We start from the raw sequence: 25,062 nt of genomic DNA on the forward strand, positions 1-25,062 counted from the left end.
AGGGAGGGAGGAGGAATTTCATAGTTCTAAATAACAAATATGACCTAAATAGGAACCAGAAAGGAATATGCTCTTTTTTAACACATTGAAACCTACCTAGCAATTTGTTCATGTTATTGATTCTTTGTAGATGTATATAGTAGCGCAGGAGAAGGACCCATGTAATTTCTACTTTGGTCTGAATCTTTGTTCTAGCATCTGTGTTGTCAGAGATGTCATTATTTTGGTGCAAAACTGCACAGCAATTCTGGAAGGCAACTTTGTAGTTATCTGAAAGTAAAAAAAAAATTTTTTTTAAATAATACAATGTTATACTTTTCTTGAAAACAACCATATGCAGAAAAAAATGCAGAACTTATAAGGGAAGGACTGACACATGAGCATATGTTCAATGAAGAAACTTTTGTGTCTCAAAGATTTCACATACAATGTTAACTGACAAATCACAGACTGAGAAAAAATAATAAGAACACATATGAATTATTTTTCTCTATATCAAAATACCTAAGAAAAATGTTCAGTAATCAAATTTCAATAGGCTAGTGTCTCTCTCTCTCTTTCTCTCTCTCTCTCTCACACACACACACACACACACATATTTAACAAGTAATTCATAGAAAAGTAAACCCAAATGACAAAATAATTTAGCCTCACTAAAAGTCAAGGTCATGCAAATTAGGATGAAATGCCATTTCACATAGACATTAAAATATGAAAATAATAATATTAGTTATAATTTGAAGAAACTAGAATATTCAGATACAATTATGATTGCAGCTTTTTGGGAAAGCAATTTGGTAGGCTCTCATAAAACTTAAACACATATATGTACAAAGTCTTGCTCAAAGATGTTTATGGGAGTTTTATAGTTTCAAACAACACAAGTCAATTCATTTGATTTCATTTATGAGGAGGAATGAATCAGATCTATAAGGAAGAAAATAGAAGAGTAGAGTCTCATTTCAAATCCCAGCAGTATTTCTCAGAAAATATGAACTTGAATCTCTCTGTGCTTTGGTCCTCTCTGAGCTTTTGATTTTCTGAGTCTATTCTTTAAAATGGGCATGTTGCAAGTGGTTATAGAGAGAATTTGAAGACATACAGTGAGTTAAAAAAACAGGTCCCAGAGAAATGTGGAATATGATACCATTTATTGAAGTTTTTTCCCTCTCTTGCTCTGTAAATATGTATAGCCCACAGTTGACCTTTACCATTTAAATGTGGATATTATGTATCCTATAATGTATTGTTAATTTTATCTTTTGGGGACTTTTTTTTGGGAGAGAAATTGCATGCATTTATCTTTTTCCATTAAAATTTATTCAGGCTCATGAATATAGCTATAATTCATTGACAATTTTTAATTACCATATATTATTCCTTTAAATGAATATATTGTGATTTATTTATCTATTCTAATGTTGATGTACATAGGGGTTCTTTCTGAATTTGTTTTATTTTTGTCTTTGTCATTATGAACAAGACTGCTATGAATATGTGAGTACATATTATCTAGTACATAAGTACACAAATTACCTTAAAGTGGAAGTAATGAGGTAGTTCTTTTTCATGTGTTTTTTTAACCAATCTTGGCTTTTGCTTTTCTGTATAAAGTTTAGTATCAGATTGTTAAATTACACAAAATAAAACTTGATGAATTGTTACTGCAACACATTTTTTAAAAAATATTTTTAAATTGTAGATGAAAAACAATACCTTTATTTTATTTATTTATTTTTATGTGGTGCTGAGGAGGGTACCCAGTGCCTCACATGTGCCAGGGAAGGGCTCTACCACTGAGCTACAACCCCAGCTCCAAAACTACATTGTTTATAAATCATTTTTAGAAAACGTACTTGGCATGTTACCAATATTGAGTGTTCTTATATACCTTTGTTTTCTGGGTTTTTTTCAACAAAATTTTATAATTTTTTGTTGTATAACTTTTGTTAGATTTATCCTTTGATGTTTTACATATTTTATAGTGAATATAATATCTTTTTAAAATGTATTGCCTGTTTAAAATTTATAGAAATAAAATTTTACACCCATTGATTCTTACTGTCTGTAGTTTTGGGGAATTAGCTGTGTCAATATGTCATAGCTAATGACAGATTTTTTTTCTTGCCTATTACTTATTTTGTAAAATTTCTTTTCCCTTTAAATACTGTGCAAGGCAGGAATTCCAGAACAATTTTGAACCAAAGTGGTGATAACATTTTTTTGCTCCTGCTTTTAAAGGGGACAGTGTTCACATTTGAATATTGAGTATAAATGCAGTAGGTTTTTTCCTCACTTATAACTTTTTCAAATTAAGTAAATTTACTTTAATTCCTAGTTTTAGACTCATGAATGATTGAATTTTATTAAATTTTTGTGCATTTATTTGAGAGGATGAATATTTTTCTCTTCTAATCAGTTAATGTAGTGATTTAGTTTAATAGATCTTCTAATACTAAATCATATTTGCATTTCTGAAAGTAATCCAATTTGACATGTTGTATCTTTTAATGAGCTGCTTATTTTCACCATATATTTACATTATCAAAACTGAAATTCTCGCCAGGTGGGTGGCACATGCCTGTAATCCCAGCAGCTTGGGAGGCTGAGGCAGGAAGATCGAGAGTTCAAAGCCAACCCCAGCAAAAGCAAGGTGTTAAGCAACTCAGTGAGACCCTATCTCTAAATAAAATACAAAATAGGACTGGGCATGTGATGTTTCTTGCACAACCACTCTTTTGACTTCAAAATTTTTATACTTACAGCACCAAATTTAGTACCCCTATTTTTATATATCAACATTGTTCTAAAAGCTCTCTTTCTAGTTCCACCAAATATAAATAATCTCTTGATGTCATACTTTGTGATCTAAAAGTATCTACTCCCTTCCTTTTCCTTGCTAGCCTGTTTTCAAAGTTGATAACATTGAAGATCTGTTCTGTCTCCATAAAGAATCCTTCCTTATTTTACCTCTAAGTTGAAAATCAATAAATACTTAAAATTATTATAACTTCATAAGGATTGTTGACTTCCTTAAGACAAAATTTCTTTCACGAAGGGTAAATGCTGCAATCTTGTGACCCACAAAGGATGAATTTCTTAGCATAAAGATCATATGGATTGTTTTTACTCATACCAGTCTCAAAATCATGTCATATTCTAATTCAGTTCATGTTTGGGCCATGGATTCTTAAAGAACATTCTCCATTATAATTTCTGGATGTCTTTTTTTTTCCCCTGCGGAGGAAAGTAATATTGTATTCTTTACCATATTCTTAATATGGTAATATCTAGCTTTTTAGTTATTTTTTCTGCTGCCTAGAATCCATCTATGCTGCTTCAAGACATTCCTGACCTCACAAACTTGCCAACCTACTTTGTGCGGATATATTTCCAGTTTGCTGCACAGTTGGAAGCCCTGAGGTCCTGCCTTTCCTTCCCTCCCGCCCTCCTTCCTGTTGCTTCCTTTCTTCATGTGCAACTTTGTACACTGGGGTGCATTCTCAAGTTTGTGCACCAATAAATGTGCACCCAAAGTAAACCATTTGCATTCTTACAAAGCCCTCATACTTGACTCATGATTTAAATATATGATTTCAGTAGAAACTCATCTTCCCCTAAAAATTCAAGGACCTTGCTCTCCTGCTTTCTAGCACCAATCATTGATGGCAAGAAGCCCTGATGCCAACAAATGCTCATTCCTTTCCAGTGGACCTGAATTTCCTCCCTCTGGAATATATTCCATCAACACTTCTTATTATTTGTGGTGATTTAATATTTCATTTTGGGTCCAGGTATAGGTCTTTTCTTATTTATGCTGCTTTGAAAATGGTTAAGACCTTTCAACTTGAAGAATCATCTCTCCCTTCAGTCTTGGCAAGGACTGTGATGATTGCTTCCTAACTTCTCCCTTGCCTGTATCATGAATGCCTGTTAATTAAATGTTGAAACGTCTTTACTGAGTTTCTCTCAGTCTCTTTCCCTCTCTCCCCAGCCCCCCACTTCTCTGATCCTATGTTAAGTGGGCACTTGATTTATGATAGATGTAACCTTTAGTGATGTGAAGAAAGAAGTTAATTTCAATATAGGGTTCTGGGTTTAAAAAAAAATACCTTGGAGAGTTTTTAGGCTACATACTAAAATATGCACACCCCATGACCAGGAATCCCACTCCTTGGCATGTACACAAAAATGCACACATCTGTGTTTCCCATGTCCTGTATGAGTATGTTCATAGAGGCATTATTCATTACAGCCCCAAATGTGTAGCAATAGTAGGATGGATAATAAGCTGTATATTACATCCACAAAGAGGATAATCTTACAAACAAAACACCGAACAAAAGTAGCCAAACAATAGAATATGGACTGTACTATTTCATTTTTACAAAATTCAAAAATTGGCCAAACTAATCTGACTGTCAGAAATCAGAAGAAAGGGAGGTTGCTAGAGGCCAGAGAGGGGCATGGTATAGACTTCCTGGATGTTGGTCTTGTTCTATTTATGGATCCAGGGTTGGTTAGACGGGCATTTCCTTGGAAATTGTTCATGAAATTTTTATCTGCATGATTTGTGTTCCTTTCTATATTTATATTAAAAGAGTGAAACATTTATTAAAAAAAAACAAAACACTAGTTTGTGGTGACTTCTGGTTTGAAAATGTTCATGTAATACTGGCAAAACCTCTTTTCCTCCTGGAAATCACCCCTAAACAACAAAGAAAATAAGTAACAAAAACATAAATTCTACTTTCAGTAAAATCAGGGAAGAGCTAAAACCCTAAACCGCAAAATGTTTGGAGCCATGCCCAAAGTCGTTGTCCTCGAGAGTAAAAAGGAGGAGGCAGATGACGAAAGAGAGGTGTTCATCTCAGGAAGAAACAGCAGAGTATACTTGATGATGACCTGCGCATTTTTTAATATTATTATGCAGCCAACAAGTTGGAACCAACGGCTCACAGTTTAAAGAAAAAGGAAATAAACATTATAAATGTAACATATGTAATAATCCAAAAAATTTATTTGTTACAGCTTTTCAAATAATGGAAAAGCCAGTGGAGTATCATATAGAGTAAGTTAGAGAAATTCCCTCAGCTAGAGAAATTCCCTCAAAAACCTAGATACTAATAAAACATTGTACCCGTGGTGTTGCCAAATGTCCATCCTGAGGTCTAAGACCTACGTGTTCTGTGTGCAGTAATCACCACCAGGTCAAAATGCAAAGAACTCACAGCACTTTCCAATAATAAAAACACCTGGATTAAAGATGTTGTTGCAGACTCAGGACTCAGTTCATAATTTGTCTGCAGAATTATACTTTTGCCTTACAAATGGCTCAAATTTACAGATGTGGCTGGACTTAAAAGTTTTTCTCATATATGACTAAAGGTATTAGCACCAACTATCCCAAGAGGACCTCCTTTCATGTGACTGATCGACAATAACGCAAGAAAAATACTCAACATGCTGAAGAGTTTTTCTGAATTTAGTGGTTTACCCTGGAACAATTGTGCTGCCATTTGCATTGATGGCAAAGGCAGACATAAGTCATACTGGTAACTTGGCAGGAACCTCGGGAGGTGGTAGCACCTAATTGTACTAGTGATTTTTGCATTCTTCATGTCAAATGAATAAATTAACTTAAATGCTAGTTTCACTTAAGAATACTACTGATGAAGCAGTGAAAGTTATTAACTATCCACACTGCTGATGTTGTTTGTGATAAATGAGACATGCATACAAAGCACTTCTATGGCATACTGAAATATAAAGGCTGTCTCCAGGAAAAGCACTTAGTGACTGCTGGAGGTGAAATCTGAATGTGTTCCTTCTTTCCCTCACAAAATGCCATTTTGACTTGAAAGAACAACTGACAAGACAAACTAAGTGCTTTAAGACTTAGGTGGGGGGCAAACATTTTCTCAAAAATAAAAGAAGCAAGCATGACTTGAAGGAAAATAATGAACGATGTTTGCTACCAATGATAAAATTCAAGTTTTCAAGTGGAAAGTTTGAATTTTGGAAAACTTATATTTACTACCATGAATTTTCCAGTACTTAGACTTTTCTGATTGGAATGATGGTGATATTCAAATTTTTTTGAGTTTTAAATATTGCCCAAGGAAATGTACTGACATTTAGAAGTTCCGCATAACTCAAGGAACCAAAAATTTCCAAATGTCTAATATATAATGTTACAAAATAATGTATGAGTAAAAGAGTTACTCAAACTTCAAAAATAGACTAAAGTATTTTTTAAAAAAACTTCACTGATACGGTTTCAGAGTCTACACTCGCGTTTAAGAAACTAACTCTGATGGAGATCTAATATGGTCTCCAAAAAGAATATCCATCATCATGTGAAGAGGCTCTTGAAATGCTTCTCGTTTCTAACTACAAATTGTGTGCCGCTGGATTTTATTTACTTATTTCAGCCAAAATTATATGGCAACAGAGTGACTACAGAAGTAGGTATAGGAGTTCAACTACCTTTTATTTAGCGAGGCATTACAGAGATTTGTAATGTGCTAACTTGTAATGGGTTTATTATGATTTATTTTAACTTAATTAACTTTATTTTTCAATTTTAATTTCTAATATGACATTATCTTTTCACAGTAATAGATCTGTCTAAAATTTTCACCATTACTTAGGTAAATTATGTTTTCTAGAAAGTTATAAATTTTATAGCTTTTCTAATTTACTTGCTTAGAGTCGAGCAAGAATCCCTAATATTTTAACGTGTCAATATCAGGGACTACTTTATTAATATTTATCAATTGTGAGGGTTTTTTGCTATAATTAATTTTTCTCAAAAAGGTGACAAATATTTTAATACATTTTTTCCCTCAATTACAACTTTTGAGTTTTGTTTTCTAATCTCCCTCTCTTGAAAGAAATATATAAAACATACATACTTACATATAACATATATACACACATAGCAAAATTATACAAAATAATAACATCAATTATTCCATTCCTCCCATATTAATAAATTAAAATTGATTGAAATCACTTGTTATGAGAAAAATACTGTTGAGTTTTAAAACAAAAGAAACTCCAACTTTATATTCTATAAAATAAACATGTAAACTAAAATTATTTAGAACAGTTGAAAATAAAAGGATGGGAAAATGTATGATAGAAAAATGTAAACCAAAAGAAAGAAGTATTTATGAACCTAGTTATCATTCAAAGTAAAATTCTACCCCCAAAGTAAAACAAAGGTAGGACATTTATAATGCTACCAGGTGCAATTGACAATAAAGATATAATTTTTCAGGATGTACCTCACGCAATAGAGTATCAACAATAAGAAAACAAAAACTAAAGCTATAGGAGAAGATAGAGAATTATATTCATAGTAGAAGAACTTTACTTTCTCCAGAGAGTGTCAAACTATAACCCATGGGTTAAATCTAGCCCATGCATGTTCTTGTAAGACCCATGAGCTAAGAATAGTTTACATATTTTTTAATGGTTGAAAAATATGTAAAAAAGTAATAATATTTTGTGATACATGAAATTCATATGCCAGTGTCCACAAGTAAAGTCTTAATGGAATGCAGCTACACTCATTCATTATGTTTTATCTAGGGCTCCTCTCAGGCTACACAGAGCTAAGCACTTGCAACAGAGAACAAAATGCTAAGATATTTACCACATGATCCTTTATGGAAAACGGCTTCTGATTCAAACCATGTTCATGAAAGATCAAGTGAAGAAAATTATTTAAGGATAATCAAATAAATATGGTGACATACATAACTTTTGTACATTAAAATAACATCTAATAGAAATGTAATAAAAAAATTGACACCACTAATAAAAAGATAAAATATCTAAAAACAAACCTAACGTGAAAATATAAGATCTATTTCAAGAAAATGTTAAAATACTACTGAAAATTTGAATTAAAAAATATAAAGGGTACATAATACTTTGTTAAGATAATTCAATAAAATAAAATATAAGCTATTTATAGGCTAATATCTAAATGTAATACAACTCTACAACTCCAATAAAAATATAAGAAGATTTTTTTTAAATATACAAGTTGCTTCCAGACTTTTTAAAAAGAGCCATAAAAGCCAATTTTGGAAAAAAGAATAGGGTGGGGGATTTACCCTAATCCATATTAAATTTATTATTATAAGACCATAATAATTGAAAGAATATAGTATTAAAGCCTGAACAGATTAATAGGAACTAAAAGAAAAGTACAGAAATAGGGTATTCACCTGGGAATACTAAATTAGTATCCATTTGACACACTTTTCATATTCCAAATAGACCTCCATAAATTACTGAAAAAATCTGAGTAGGAAGGACCTTTCAACTGACAATCCAGAAGCTATCAAAGAAAACATTAATAATTTTATGTTATGTAGAAAGAAAAAGTTTCTTCATAGGACAGAAGTATCACTAAAAAGATTAAATAGCAACTGATAAATTAGAAAAATTCATTTGAAAATAACATCAAGTTAACATGTTGAGTTCCATAATAAAGGGCCTCTACAAAAAAGAGAAAAATCTCAAGATGGGCAAAAATTATGAGTAGAGTTCACAGAAAGGATGCTCAATCTTCATCCTAGTAAGAGATGCATAATGAAAATTAAACCTTTTTTTTTTCCTCCCATCATGTAAAAAATGTTTTAAAAGTGTCTACAATGTGCTTGTGTCAGCAAGGGTGTCGGGAAATAAAACACCTCCTATTAATTGGTGACAGAAGTACAAACTGGCATACTATTATTAGAAGACTTTTGGTAAAATTTGTGAAATTGACCTATAAAATGACCCTTTGATCTAGAGATTTCACTTATGGAAATTGACCAGTAGATACACCAGTCTATGTACACAATGACATGTATATATGTAATGTATGTGTGTGTGTGTATATATACATATACACACAAACACATGTATTATATATACATGTGATATATATGTAATAGATGTATATGCAATAATAGAGGAATGAAAACTAAATATCTATCAAAAGAAACCTAATTAATTATGCTACGACTATATCAAGGAATGTTATACAGCCATAAAAATCTATGTATTGATAAGAAAAAAGTACCAAGATATATTCATATTAAGTTAAAGGAAAAAAGGAAAGAGAAGCAATATTGTATACAGTTATACTGCTATTTGTACTTTAAAGGAAAAAAATATAACAATGTATTCATGTATATACCAGATTGATTTACTCAACATCTCATCTCCAAGTACTTTCCTAAACTGAAGATATCATTTTAAAAAAATCATATTTCCAAGATTTGATGACTTCAGTGCGTTCAGAAAAGACGTGAACTTGGAACTGGGTTAAATGATGAAACAAGAATGGATGCATCTCTGGTGGGTGTGGATTTCGGCAGAGGTGATATGATTCTTGAGCCTACAGCTACAGCAGCAGCTTCCTATGTTGTTGGCAAATTCCTGACTCTACAACTTCCTTTATAAAACAAAACAGCAGCTCCTTTGGTGACTTAGTCACTTCTGGACTCTTAGCTAAGAATGTTTCTTTAGCTTTCCCAGTGACTCTGAAAGTCCTTTAATCAGTCTCTGTTTGAATGAACTGGAGTGGATCTGACCTCTACACAGGAACTCTGACAGTTCAGATGAGCATGAAATAATGGTGGCATGGAACACAAGGAACTGATTGTGGAAAGCAGATGAGGTCCCGTAAAGATGTTTGCTTCCTGTCCCCAGAACCTGTTACTACGTTAGGTTATAGGACAAAGGAGAATTAAAATTGCCAAATGAAATTAAGGCTGCCTATCAATTGTCATTGAGATGGGGATATTATCCTGGGTTATCTAGGTGGGCCCAGTGTCATCACAGGGTTCTTCTATGTGGAAGCTGGAGGCAGAAGAGTAAGAATGTCAGAGAGATTTGGAGATTCTACTTGTCTAGCTTGAAAGATGGAGGAAAAGCGAGAGAGAGAGAGAGAGAGAGAGAGAGAGAGAGAGAGATTTCAGGTGGCCTCTAGGAGCCAAAAAAGGCAAGGAAATAGGTTCTCGCCTACAGCCTGCCAGGAAAGTAGCCCTGTACATACTTCTACTAGCCCATTGATTGTTGTGTCAGTTAGTGACTGCTGAGGCCCTACTAAGGGGTCAAAAACCCTGATATGTTTCTTTTTATTCCCCAAAGGAAAAATCTTCCTCTCCATCTTCAGGATAGCATTCCATTGCCCTCACTTGAAATTATTTTCTCACAAGAGCCCATTGAGGCTCATTTTGGACATATGACCTCCAAAATTATAATAAATTTCAGTCATTTTAAGGCAAGAATTTGTTGTGGATTGTCACCACAGGGACAGGACACTGACACAGGTAATACTGCTTCTGGGGAGAACTGAGTCAGGTACAGAGAAGGCGGAGAGAAGCCTCTCCATACCCTTTATCTCTTTTGTGTTTTGATTCTTGAGAATAAATGTCATCTGTTCTTTAATGCTCCAGAGAAAACTTAAGACCACTTCACTTTGGGTTCCTTATACAAAAGATGCTTTTTCTACTGAATTATTTCAATTTTTATTTTCTTTTTCTTTATGGATCCAAAGTATCACCAGAATTTCTCCAGATACAATCTGAGCAATAATCATCTTCAGAAGAACTGGGAATGGTAGAGGAGAAGTCCCTGGTGACCTGAGGAGTATACAGTAGTTTCCTGTCTGCCTCAGCCAGAGCTCCCTGGGTCTCCCCAGTTCTGAGCTGGTATTTCTGCTGATTTCCCTACACCATTCAGGTGGTATGAATTTTAGCCTTTTAACCTAAAGTGGGTTTCCAATTTCTTCCAAGTGGCTTCTTTTCATCCTTGATAGTAGACACTTGACATGACCCACTTGACATGACCCCTACGTCTACTCAGGCTAGTAGGCAAGAGATTTCTATGCAGTTAGCTAAGTTCTGACTGCCCCCCTTTGTAGGGCCTTCTTTCCAGGACTCTTCCATGGACAGGTATTAAAGTCTCAGCCCTCACTGTCAGTCCTAATTCTAATTCTTCTTCATTGAGGGCTTTAGGTTCAGCACCTACTTACAAATCCACCATTTTACTTTGTAAACTTGTAATTTCCCTATTCTGTCTTTAGGCTCAGCTACAAATTAAAACAATTTCTCTTCCCTTTTATCTAGCATGGCTGTTATGTTTTGGTTGGAATGAGCAGAAGCATCTTCTATGTCATTTCAGTCCAATCCACCCAACAGGCTGACAAGAAGCATCAATTTTTCTCTTTGATTTCCTTGCATTTTCTAATCACACCCAACATAATGATCAAAGTCACAGTCTTCAGAATTGGATAGACAAGGGTTTGTATTGGCAATTAAATATTGTTCAAGTTACATAACTTCTCTGAGCCCCTTGTCTCATTTATAGATGTGCATAATGACACTCTTAGAGGATTTTCCTAAAGAATAAATGAAATCAAGCAAGAAATCACCCTCAAAGAGCACTAGATGCTATTCATCCCAGTACCTCTTGCATTCTGGCTTTCTACTGTTGTGTCAGTTAGTGACTGCTGAGGCCCTACTAAGGGGTCAAAAAACCCTGATATGTTTCTTTTTATTCCCCAAAGGAAAAATCTTCCTCTCCATCTTCAGGATAGCATTCCATTGCCCTCACTTGAAATTATTTTCTCACAAGTGCCATTGTTGTTTCTTGTTTTCTATGGGTGACTCTGCCTGGAATGAAGAAAAGTTGCTTCATACTTAGTTCAAGGAAATTGGTAAGAATGTGCGTGCATTCTTTTCCTTGGTCATTGCACTCTCTCTTCTTGGATTTAAGGGATGGATGTGGATATCTCTGAGTGGAATTTCTAGGACTTTTGCAGACATTGGATTGAGAAGCTCTGTTTTGATGAGGCTGGATCTAATCAGAACTGAATAGTTTCACCTATGATACTCTGAACTGATATAGTATACACACATACACCCATACATACACACATTCTATTAACATCACAACTGCTAGCACAGGTGATTTCCCTTCATTCCCACATAGAAGTGATGTAATTATTTGGGATTTAATTAATTTATCACTCTAGTTGCCTGTTACTATGGGGAACTGTATCTTAGGGGAATAGAAAAATGGGAGATATCAGAGGCATTGAGCCCATGTCTCTGAACCAGGGGCAAGTTGTAAAGGAGAAATAAATCATAATTTTTAAGGTTAGATTTGCTCTATCTCAAGAGACAAAACACATATTAAGGGTCAATAGTGATTCTCAGTTCCACTCCATATATCTGTTTGTATTCTGACAATAGGTTCGCCAACATTAATTTTTAGCATTACATGTATTTATATTTTTCTGTGAATTGTGTGTATTTAGTTGCGAGAGGTTGCATTTGAGACCTCCAATCTGAAATGCAGAATTTGATGATTTTTATCCCAGATGAATTTTTTAGTAAGGCCACAAGAAAACCAAGACAAAAGAATTGTTTATATTTGAATACAACTGCAAAGTAGGCATCTGATAATTTTTTTTTTTTTTGCAATGAATCTAAATATGGTCTCGTACTGCCAGAGATCATTTCACAGTCTCTGTTTTTGAAAGACAATGTAAAGAATACTTGAAAATTGGACCAGTGAATCACTGGATTCTTTTATTGTTCTACAGATTACTTTCAGGTTCTGGCTAGATGATATACAGTCCATTCTCCACATGTGACTAGTCTTTTGTGTCATCATGCTTCTGGTCATGAATTTCTCTGCTGAAAATGTTTGCTTCCCTTTCTGTTGTAGTTTTGATATGTGGTGTCCCCCAAAAGCTCATGTGTGAGACAATGCAAGAAACTTCAGAGATGAAATGATTAGGTTGTGAGAGTCTTAACCTAATCAGTGCATTTTTCAACTGGTAGGGATTAACTGGGTGGTAACTGTAGGCAGGTAGGCTGTGGATGAAGAAGGGGGGTCACTGAGGGTGAGCCTTTAGGGTTTATGTTTTGTCTATGGTTTAGAGGAGTCTCTCCTATCTGCCTGTCATGTTCTGAGCTTCTTTTCTCCACTACACCTTTCTGCCATGATATCTGCTGCAGCTCAGCACAGAGCAAAGGAGTAGGCCACCTATGGGCTGAGACCTCCAAAACCGGGAGCCCAAAATAAACTATTCCTCCTCTAAAATTTTTTCTAGTCAGGTCTTTTGGTCATAGCAATGAAAAAGCTGACTAAACACCTCATTTCTGATACTTCATGTCAATTTACATCTGCCCCACAATCCACTTCTCCTAGAAAACTATGTTTCTAAGGAACTCTCTTATGCCATCCGGCCTGTGTCCAAACTCTTCAAAGGCATATGTTAATTCTGCCTTCACTAAGATGGTCCTCTTAAAAGATGAATTTATGTGACTTCAGTGTGTACTCATGTTCTAATTGTCCATGACCAGAAACTCATGGAAGGCAAGACCCTGCCTCCTTGATGTGTTTTCTGACTCCTTCCCTCTGGACCAAAGCATCTGGTACAGGACTGGGGATATATATAGCTTAGTGGGACAGTACATGGGTAGTAAGCATGAGTCCCTGAGTTCACTCCCCAGGATCAAAAAAGACAAAGGAAAAAGCAAGCAAGAAAAGAAAGAAAGAAAGAAAGAAAGAAAGAAAGAAAGAAAGAAAGAAAGAAAGAAAGAAAGAAAGAAATATCTGATCCAGTAGATGCAGTACTTTGTAAAGAGTAACAATGAATTTGTTCACACCTCATGTATAGATCAATGCTAATATTGTTTAAAGCTAAGATTGGTGAGAAGGTTTATTCTGGATGATAATTTATGTTAATGCCAGGAAAATTAAACAAGTTTTGTTTGTTGTTGTTAAGAGATTTTCCCCACTGGCAATTCATTATGATATGAACTCCACTGACATCTGTGTATCTGTGGCCATCAGGTGGGAATTCAGAACCTCCATCCAACCCAAACACTGAAGTGAAGAAAGCCATCAACATGCATTAATTATCAGCCTGCCAGGAAAAGACTGGAGGGCAAAATTATTATTCTTTAGGCAAGGCAAAATGCAAAATATATTTTACTTTAACATTTCATAATTTCGTAGTTTAAATAGTAAAGTAGTGGTAATGGTACAAAATGGAAATGGAGAAAAATATGGAATATGCTAGGAAAGCCACTAAAATGGAACAGGAAAGCATAATCTTTAGAATTAAACTGAGATGAAGACTACTCAACTGAATCAGCTAACATCATTTGGTTTAAAGGATGCCATTCTCCGTGGTGTGCCCATAGATGACATCGTTAATTGATCATGGCAGCACCTTTTTCCGGTCTTTCCATGCAGAGGTTCAGAATTCTGCTCAGGCAGCCACTAGTCATAGACTGAACTCATCATGTTTGGTGGTTAGATCATCATTCAGTAACCATTCACACCCTTCTCCCTGCTCTACAAGCAGAGTATATTTCCCTCCCTCTTTCATATCGGACTTGACCATATGACTTACTATACCAATAGGAAAGGATAGGAATAGAGGCCTTCAATGTTCCTGAGTGATTTGGCTCGTGGCTCTTTGGCCCTGGCATGTGCCATGAGAAGAGCATGCTCCAGGTGGCCACTGTCTCTTTAGCCTGGGCCTCACAACAACTGTACATGAAGTCCACCTGAGCCCGACTGAAGGCTGCAGCAGAACATTTGAGTATAAGAATCAATTCTTCTTGTTGACAGTCACTGAGTTTAGGATCCATCTTAGATGAGATTTATTTTTTTTTTATCTCTGTCCTAAAAACTGGTAGAGCAGAAGAAAATGACTAGAATACAGTAGATACATCTTCCAGGATTAATAAAGAGCTGTTATGAAGAATAAATAGCTATGGAGGAAGCTTTGAGACATTGTCTTAAAAGTTTAGTTTAAAAACTGCCCAGTCTCCCAATAAGGCTGCAAGAAATTAAAAGATTTGACAGAACAAGGATTCCAATTGAGATCTCTTGATTATGAATACTGTATTCTTTTTGTAACAAAACAATAAATGTGTGATTGTAAGAGAGATGAGCTTCCAGGTAGTATCAAGCAAAAAAGGTCATGACCAGTTCCTCCTGGTTGCGGGGCGGCTCTGCACCAGATCAATGGCTTTATCTCTAGAGAACCCAAGTGTGGGGACTCTAAGGAAGAGCGAGCACCCCATGTGAAGTTTAGATGATGGCCCAGAAGCCTGATGAAATAAAATGCTACCAGGCATAAAGGAAACACAAATATAAAAACGAAGCCTTACTATAAAAAGTCTATCTGATGGTTTGACCTCAGGCAATTCTTAGGTTGGAAAACAGTCCTAGTCCCCTGTTCTTCAGAGAAGAGTTTAGGAAGGGGGGAATTTCAGATGTTAACTCTTCAGTGGAGGTTGACCCTTTGGCCAAGTAAACTTCCAAACAGATGTGGTTTCAGAGGGTTTGGAAGGCCACTGCCACCCCCTCAGGTTAAAGGGAAAAATCTTCATCTCTTTTGGCTCAATGCTCAGCTCATGCCAAACAAAATCAGGTAGCAATGTTACAGAAAAGTCCGTCTCAAAGCTAGACTTTAGCACCTTAGTTCTTAGCACTTATTCAAGTGCTTAGCACACAAGAAGCCCTTAATGAATATTTTTTGAAGGAATGAGTGGACAAACATGTAAATGAATGATATATATTTATTTTATTGCTGATCTAACTTAGAGATATATATTAGAGTTTACAAAATAACAAGGAAGTCATAAAGAAGCAAAAATAAAAATAGTAGTTAGGTCAAGTTTAAATTCTGCTAACCTCTCATTCATTAATTCACTTAACAACTATTAACACTAGATGCCTGCTCTGTGCAAGCAACTGTATAATTTGTTGTAGATGGTAACTAAACATCAGGAAGCTGATGATAATTAATGAATGAAAGAGATCAAACACATCCTTGAATGTATACGTAAATGTGAAATATCTAAGGAAAAGAATAATGAGTCACATGAGAGTGAGAGTGAACATGCATTTTAGATAGAGGATTGGGGAAGGCCCTTCAGGCAAACATTCCCCAAAGGACCCCCTTGACACGTGAACTGTAAAATAAGCAAATATTAAGAAATACCACTTTTTCACAGAGCCATCCAAGTTGAGTGACTTGTGCACAGGTGCAGTGAACAAACAGCCCTCTCTTTTGGAAGCTGGCCCTAGGACCCCTACCCATCCCCAGAGGCTCCTCAAACCATGATCCTTATAAGCTAAAAGCCAACAAAACACAATTAAGTTTTCAGAACTTGTTTACATATTACATATATCAGGTTTTTGTAAAATATGTAGACATTCAAACATACCAAGCAAATAATCTGTATATGAAGACAAAATGTCCACAGTGGCAAACTCTGGGATATTTGGCAATACCATTTGATTGACTTCGTCATTTCTAGCATTCTTCTTTCCAATAAGTAGGTTAATTGCTAGCACAGCTTCACTGACCTACAATTAATACATAAATTAGAATTCACAAAGATAAGTTTTCTGATTCATATATCATCCAATAGGTAAATGCTATGGATTGAATGTGTCCCCCTAAGTTCATGTGCATTGGAAACTAGATCCCCAATGTGGCAGTTTAGGAGGTGGGACGTTTAAGAGGAGATTAGGCCATGAGAGCTCTGTCCTCATGAATGGATCAATGTAGCAATCATCTGAGTGGGTTGTCCTCTCTCTCTGGCTCTTCTACTTTCCACCATGGGATGATGTAACGAGAAGGCCCTTGAAAGATGCTGGTCCCTTAATCTTGGACTTCCCTGCCTTCAGAACTATGAGTCAGTAAATTTCTGTTTATTGTAAATTAACAGTCAAATAAACAATTTAATTAATGTATAAGTACTTTATACAATCTACCTCATCTGCCTATGGAATATATTTGCCAACATGTCAGTATGCATATATGTGTATGCACCAATATTTTCATTAAAGAAAAATTACAACACAGATTAAAAACACTATACACTATAGAGTATTTCTAATCTTTCCAAATAAGCATAATTGACACAAATCCCAAAGAATGTGAAATTTCTTTTCTCTTAGATACATTGTGCTGCCTTAATAGAGAATAGGTGAATAACAATATGATGGTAATAAGAAAAATTAAATAAGAATCACACCAACCTGTGCCGCAGCCCTTATTGCAATCCAGACCAGTGAATTGTATATTTCTATTATATCTATTGTTGATTCCTTAATAGAACTATGCCTTCTGAAAAGAAGCTAAAAACATTAAAAATGTTTTATGAAATATAAATACATCATAAAGTTTCTTGATAAATCTCATCATCTAAAGATGACATTTTGGTTGAATTAACTATATAACCATTAAGAATAGTAATGTATCTATAAAAGATATTTAAAATCTATTAAGGAAAGAAAAAAAAATCACAAAATTGCACACACACACACATATTCCCTGTACATGTAAGCTGAGAAAATTATTAACAATGATTATTCCAACTTTTAAGTTTGATTAAATTAATTTTACAATTTTTCTAATTTTTTTATAATGAACTTGCATTGTTTGTGTAATACACAAATAAAAATGTCACTTTAAGTAAAATCAAATGCTGTTTTAATAGGGGGTCTGTAGACTGAGTACACTGTGGGTAAATGTGCCAGAAATGGGAATGTTACTCATAAGTTTTTGATAAGTATGTGCTATAATTTTCTAACCAGGAAAATGTTAAAAGGGCACTATTATAAAGTTCCATAGACTATCAAAAAAGAAGCAATGAATGGGAACATTTTTTACTATGGGTATATATCTGTATAACTGTCTATACACACATACACCCTCTTTCAGGTTCATACACACACACAAACACATATATTTAAAAAAAAAAGAAAGGCAATGGCTACTATGGCTCTAAGCGGTGAGCACAAGGTGTTAATGGGGCTATGTAATCAAGTGTTGGGCTTAGAAGAGGAAGGTACCAGACAGGTCTGCCTGTGGGAGATCAAGCAATACAGCCCTGTTCCAAGATAAGAAGACCCTAAACACTAGCTGAGTGGAACTACTTACACTCTGGGTTAGCAACTGCCAGCTTACTGGCTATATAAACTTGAACAATTTGCCTACTTAATTCTGGAAACAAGACTAATAGGCATGAAACAAAGAATACAGAATAACACTAAATAACTATAATGTGAGGACAATTAGGGACCCAGGCAATTTGAAAAGGAAAAAAAAAAAAAGGCCCTTCTTACTTGAGAGGAAAGCTTCAATAAGGAGGTTGGGCTTGAGCTAAAGCTGGAAAAAAATGGACTGGGAAAGAATGTGGTGGGCAGTTTTTAGATGGATAGGGGTCAGCTCACATAAATAGGACAGAAAAAGGGAAAAAAACAAGTAGTTTGGAAAGGAAGTAAAAGTGTCTTTGCAGAAGACATGTTCTTATTTGTAGAAAATTCTAGTACACACACATAACAATAGAATCAAGGTCACAAGATATGAAATGCAACAATACACACAAGACAACTGTATTTCTATATTCTATACACTAGCTATAAACAATCTGAAAATGAAAATCCTAAAAAGTCCATTCATAATAGAAGTAAACTTAATAAACATGTATAAGACTTTTGTGCTAAAAAGTAAAACCCATGTTCAGAGAAATTAAATAAGTTCTAAATAAATGAAGAGACTGAAATTCATATTCATGAATTAGAAGAGTTAATAGACTCAACACAAAAAAAAACACAGAAAGATCCCAAAGATCGTATTTGTTTTGTTGTTGTTTTGCAGAAATTGATAAGCAGATCCTAAAATGTGTATGAAAATGCACAGGACTCAAATTAACTAAGACAATTTTGAAAAGGAAAAACATAATTAGTTGGAGGACATGCATTCTCCAATTTAAAAACTTACTAAAAGCTACAGTAACAAAGGCAGTGAATAACCCCATAAAGGTAGATCAATGCAACTTTAAGGTAGACTTAGAGATCTTAGATGTGCCGCCAAAAGCACAATCAGCTAAAGAAAAATAAAGATAAATCTAACCTCATTAAAACTAAGAACTTTTATGTCTCCAAAAGCACTATTAGCTATATGAAAATACGAGCCACCATCTGGGAGAAAATATTTTGCAAATCATGTATCTGATAAAAGACTTTTATCTAGAAAAAAGATATGCCCTTGACAACTCAATGATAAAAAAGACAAATGACCCAAATGTAAAAAAATGGGCAAAGGATCTGAAATAGACGCTTCTCCAAAGAAGACAGCAAATTGACAATAAGCACATAAAAGGATCTCAGCATCATTAGCCATCAGGGACAAAACCATAGAGATACCACCTCATACCCACCAGGATGGCACCATTACAAAGGTGAATAAAAAGTGTTACCAGGGGTATAGAGAAATGGAAGCCCTTATACTCTGCTGGTAGGAATGCCAAATGGGGCAGTCACTTTGGAAAATGATCTGAAAGATCATGAAATGGCTAAATCTAGAGCTTCCATGTGATCCAACAATTCCACTCTTAGATATATACCAAGAGAACAGAAAGTGTATCTCCATGCTGAAAGGTGAAGATAAAGTCAAAGCAACATTAAGCCTAACAGACAAAAAATAAAAATAAAACAATTCAAGTGACCACCAACTGTCAAATTGATACGAAAACAGTCTCTCTATATAATAGAATACTATTGACAGTAAAAAGGAATAAACTTGTTACAAGCTATACGTGGGTGAACCTCAAAAACATTACATGAGGTGAAAGAAGCAGGCACAAAACACGATACCTTGTAGGATTCCATTTATAGTAAATGTCTGTGAAAGGCAAATAGTTTTGTGGTTGTATGGGGCTGGGGTAGGAGAAGGATTGACTGCAAATGGGCACAAGGGATCATTTTGGGGATAGTGGAGATGTTCTAAAACTGGATGGGGATAACAGCTGTGCAACCTTGTAAACTGGAGTCCTAAAATAGGTTAGTTTCATGGATGGAAAGTGTATGTCAATTAAGTCTTTTTTGAAAGTATGCATGCTGATCTCTCTGAACTATTTTTCTCCCACTTAACTACTTGGAAAATTCCACTCATTCTTCAAAAATTCATCTCATCTTGGAAGCCTTCTCCAGCATTCCCCCAAAGCAGAATTACGTTGCCCGACTTTGCCACCTTGACATATTGTGTTTACAGTCCTTATCACATTGCAGTACAATTTTGCCTCTTCCTTGCCAGATTCTGTGCTCCTTGGGGAAAGACAGCAACGTGCCTGACATATGAAGACCTCAATAAGTGTTTGGTTAACAAATGAATATTGCAGAACTAGTAAATTCAACCTAACAGATAATTATTGAACACATACTATGTAAAAAATACTTTTAGAAAGAATGTAGATATTTGGCTAAAATTATATAACAAGAGATAATAGTTTCATTTTTTGAGTGTTTATTATGTGCAAGGCAATTAACCTTGTTTATTCTCCTGACCTCTCTAAGAGGCACATGCCATCCATCATCTCTATTTCAGAGGTGAAGAAACCAGGAATGGAAAGGCCACAATCACACGGGGGGTGTGTCAGGAAGCTGGGGTTCAAACCCCAAACTGCATGATATGGACAGTTCACAAAAGTGAAAAAACAATGTTTCTTAAGGATTCATAGTGTTGTCTTTATTTGGACAAATTTCAAATGCTTTATTTCAATGGTCTTGTATGTCTGAATGAAATGTTTCTATTTATTTTTGGCCATCTTCTGTGCTTCATGAGACTTGCTAAAATGTTTATTCTGTGTCAAGATATATAGAAAATAATAATAATATTATATGGAATTACTACTCTTTTCATTCAAATCCTAACTTATTTATGCTCTTAATTTTAAGAACTTCTCTAGTATGGGCCAAAAAAACGTGGTATGTTATTATCGTACCATCATATTAATTTGTATTGCCACTTGCTATGGAAACAAAATATTTATTCTCTTACTGGAAATAGACATGTTTATCACACCACAAAAAGTAACTTTTTCTAGTATGTAATTATTTTAATTTAAAAAAATATGTGCCATCCACATAAGGCAACTACCATATAAATAATTCAACTGAGAGTCTACCTGCCTAAAGGTTTTAAATCATGTTTATGCTGTCCCCAAAATTAGAGACTTGATACCAACATTTTCTGCAAAGATCTCTTTGGGGAGTCAAGTGATTATTAAGTAAGGATGATCATCTATTGAAATTTTAAAAGTAAAATGACTGAGCTCATACACCTCAAAGCTGCCTGGGTTGACTCCTTCCTCTAGGATCTTCCTCAGTCTAGACCCTTAATACTCAAGTGTAGCCCAAGACCACCAACATCAGTATTACCTGGGAGTTTGTTAAACACCAAACCTCAGGCCTCATCTCTGACTTCCTGAATCAGAATCTGCATTTTCCTAAGACTTTCAAAGATGTTTCCATACCTTAGTTTGTGAGAATACTGCTCTAGGTGACACATTCCTTGGCAATTCTTTGCAGGGCTCCCTCCGTATCCATCCAATCCCACCTGAGACATCACATCTTCTGGCCACATTTATTTACAACCCCACAAACCCAAGTTGTTTTCTAATCTTAAATTTCACTCCCTAAGTCACTCTCCCTGTCCCTCTTCCTCCCTTGGTCCCTCCCAGCCTCCTTCCTCTGACTTTCTTCCTTCACTGGCTCTGTCTGTTTCATGAGAGGCAAGCTGCATGAGGGAGGGACTGGACTCATCTAGAGCACTGCTTTGTCACCTTCCTCTAGAATAGTACTGGGGCCACAGTAGGTGCTCATAGGTACTTAACAAGTGAATGAACGAATGACTCTAGAGGTTAGCTGCTTATAGGCTGTGTTAGTAGTGAAAACCTTACTTGTCCATTTCGTTAGCCAGTATATCATCTCCTGCAATATTCTGATCCTTACTAATGACTGGCTGCTTTAGAGTATTTACATGTATAACATTTTCACAAGCAAAAACATCCAAATGAAATCAATTTCCAGAACCCTACATAAAATGTCCAAAGAGACATATAAATACAAATGTGACTATAAAGTAATGAATTAATTTCTCCAAGTCACACAGGAAAATGCCTCATTATTTCAACAGCACAGTGTTACTAAAATAGCAAGACCAAAGGCAATTAACTTATGATTTCTAAAACATTTGACTATTACCTTAAGTGCTAATGGTGTTGTTGAACTCTTTCTCTTTGGCTTCTTCAGATACAAATACCATAAGGCCAATTCTAGGTAGGAATCTCTTATCAATCTAAAATGATACAACACTGTACTTATTAAATATCTTTACCACTGATAATCTCTTTTCATCAATTTGCTACCATTGTCTGTGCTCATTAAAGGTATATATTGGCAAAAATAGCATCCGTCTCAAACTCACACCCTCTTTTCATAGATTTGGCCACAGATACTAGAATCTTTGTCTCTGATATTGAAAGCCCTTGAAGAGAGCTGGGCATTCTAGCTTGAACAGTGCTGACAACACTCCATGCTATGACTGCTCTGAAGCCCCACATCAAACCTTTCTGGAATATTCCAGCACAAGGTACTAAAGAAGGGATGGTCAGGATAAGATTACCTGCCTTGAAAACCAGCCCTGCACCTTACACTAATTAAAATTAAAAGCTATGGTGAAGTATGGATTAGGTCTGTCAGTGGGGCCACAGAGATCAATGCTATTCTAGGAATGGTGGCTAACCTCAATCTTGTGATGGTTTTTATACAGGATTAAGTTGACCAGCCCTAATGTTGATGACCAGAGTGAATATCCACACAAATCCCTTCAAGATACAGTAACATCTGAGGGAGGATCTTCTGGCTGGAAATCAGTAGTCCAGAGGAAACCCCTTTTACCCCCACAATCCCAAGGCTGACAGGAGATTTGCGTAGAAATTATTAAATAATTTGCTGGGCCATTATGACAATGGGCACCATCTACTGTTACTGTAGATGAGGCCTTGGGTCAAAGCCAAGGGCAAAATGCTTGAAAATCATGTCAGTAAACCTGATGGACAGATGGATCCCACTGTACTACCCCTGCCATGAAGAGGCTAATCATTCATTCCCACTTTGAATATCAAATGTCCTACTGGAACATGGAGCTCAAACCAATACAAACATTGCTACAACAAAGCTAGGTTTTTACCCTGAGTTTTGATCATTTTTCAAGCTGAGTTGTATAGCTTCATATAAACTCTCAAGTTGCAAAGTTGGAGATTTCTCTTCCATCATTATTTGACGTTCTATTTTGCCTAGAAGAAGAAAAAGATATACAATAATATTTTTCCACCATTTCTATCATTTTGAACTTAAAGACAAACATTTCATGATAGAAATTCACAAAACTGGATATGCTGTTCTCTTGTCTGTCGTTTCTTGATGAATGATAAGCCAGTGGTGGAAAACCTGTTGCTTCTTTCTCTAGGAGTCTCAGGCTTCTAGAACCTTCAGTCAGCAATACTGATTCAAGATGCCTTTGGCTTCTTCAACACGACTGGCCTTACCGTGTTATTTTTCTGTTTCCTTGCTTAGTTTTCTCACTTCTCCTATATCTCATGTTTCCATTCTCTCTCTGCTTTCCCCTTTTCCCTATTTCAAAAATATCATAGAAAACAGAAGTAAAAAGCTGCATTCTGATTCACGGTAGCATTATGCACAACAGCCAACACACGGGATAAACCTGAGTCCTCACTGAATGGATGAAGGGGTAGAGAAAGTGTGATGTATATACACAATGGAATGCTATTCACCATCAGACAAGAAGGAAATTCTGTCATATGCAACCATACAGGTGAACCTGGGACATTGTGCATGGTGACCATAATTAATAAGACTGTATCATATATATGAAAATTGAAGAAAGCAAATCTTTAAATGCTATCACAACAACAAAAAAAATAAGTATATGAGGTGATGAATATGTAAATGAGTTGATTTAATCATTCCATCATGTGTATATATATATCAAAACACCCCCAAAATATATATAATATTTTTGCCAATCAAAAATAAATTTAATTTTTTTCAAGTAATCACAAGCTTAATGGAAAAAAATCCTAAAAAGTCAAATGCTTGAAAATCCTCTATGATTCTAGTACCCACCCCCATTGCCCTCATGGTGATCCCCATCATTCAAATGTAGGCCCTAAGTGAGCACCTCTGTAGCAAAGAGGGCAGGACAGGGAGATCTTGTAGTCCCTATTGGCAAGATTCACACTTTTCATGTGGAAAAGGCACAGAGCTGGCCAGCACTGAGTTCACATCTGGGCACTATTATTTAGTAGCTGCTAACTTTGGGAAATTTACTTAACCAGAGTATACCTCGTTTTCCTCATTTGTCAACCAGGATTAGACATGCCTAACTCGTAGAGGTTGTAAGAATTAGCAATATAAGATGTGAAACACTGACAATACTACTAGATGGTTGGCATCTAGTAGATGCTCAGTAAATTACAGCAACCATCACCCTTTGTTTTCTCCTTAAGAGGCCACAATAAAATTATATGCATTTTACATAAATTGATATTGTATATAAATAAGTTGTAAGTATAGGTATGTGATAGCTATTTAATTTCAATTCCCTTACTTATGGAAATTAATAAAAATGTTTAGCTGGGTAATGAAATAATATAGGAAAAATATTTTTCAAGAATCATTTAAGTAATATTATCTATAGCCACATAGTTGATACTGATATTTCATAGTCAAACATGAAACTGTATAAGGAGGGTCAATTAAAATTATACAAAAAACCAAACAGAAATTCTTTCTTTCTAGAAATAAACAAACAAGTAGTGCCCTTTTATCTAAAACTGAGTTTGGCAGGGGTGTCAAGTTGCTTTTGACATTACCAAGGCCTTGGTAAAAAAAAAAAAATGTAATGTTTATAGTCAAGAATGCTGTTGTTAAGAAAAATATTTGACAGGAGAAGGAAGATGGCGGCGAGGGGAGTGCATTGCCCCCGTGTGCTGCTTCACTGTGTGGGAGTATGACAAGTCAGGACGGCTAAAGGATATCTTGTTAGGAATTTCCAGCAATAGTGGGGTGCTCCGGAACCTGGAGGAAGGATTTCCATCGCACGAGGATCGGCTACGGGGACTCAAACGCGAGAGGTTTGTC

General features: G+C 35.3%; 1 protein-coding gene across 2 annotated transcripts in view; it reads right to left on the reverse strand.

Annotated features, from left to right (window-relative positions):
• Cfap54 (cilia and flagella associated protein 54) overlaps positions 1-25,062 on the reverse strand; it is a 293,504-nt gene that overhangs the window by 61,300 nt on the left and 207,142 nt on the right. For both annotated transcript variants that reach the window (XM_048803590.1, XM_048803601.1), the window contains 5 exons: positions 23,090-23,195; positions 22,102-22,195; positions 17,092-17,190; positions 16,272-16,413; positions 97-270 (listed from right to left, as the gene is read on the reverse strand). In XM_048803590.1, the coding sequence (XP_048659547.1) occupies positions 97-270; positions 16,272-16,413; positions 17,092-17,190; positions 22,102-22,195; positions 23,090-23,195 (615 nt within the window). The remainder of the gene's footprint in view (positions 1-96; positions 271-16,271; positions 16,414-17,091; positions 17,191-22,101; positions 22,196-23,089; positions 23,196-25,062) is intronic.

This window comes from Marmota marmota, unplaced genomic scaffold (genome assembly GCF_001458135.2).
Source record: "Marmota marmota marmota unplaced genomic scaffold, marMar, whole genome shotgun sequence".
In the NCBI taxonomy this organism is placed as follows: domain Eukaryota; kingdom Metazoa; phylum Chordata; class Mammalia; order Rodentia; family Sciuridae; genus Marmota; species Marmota marmota.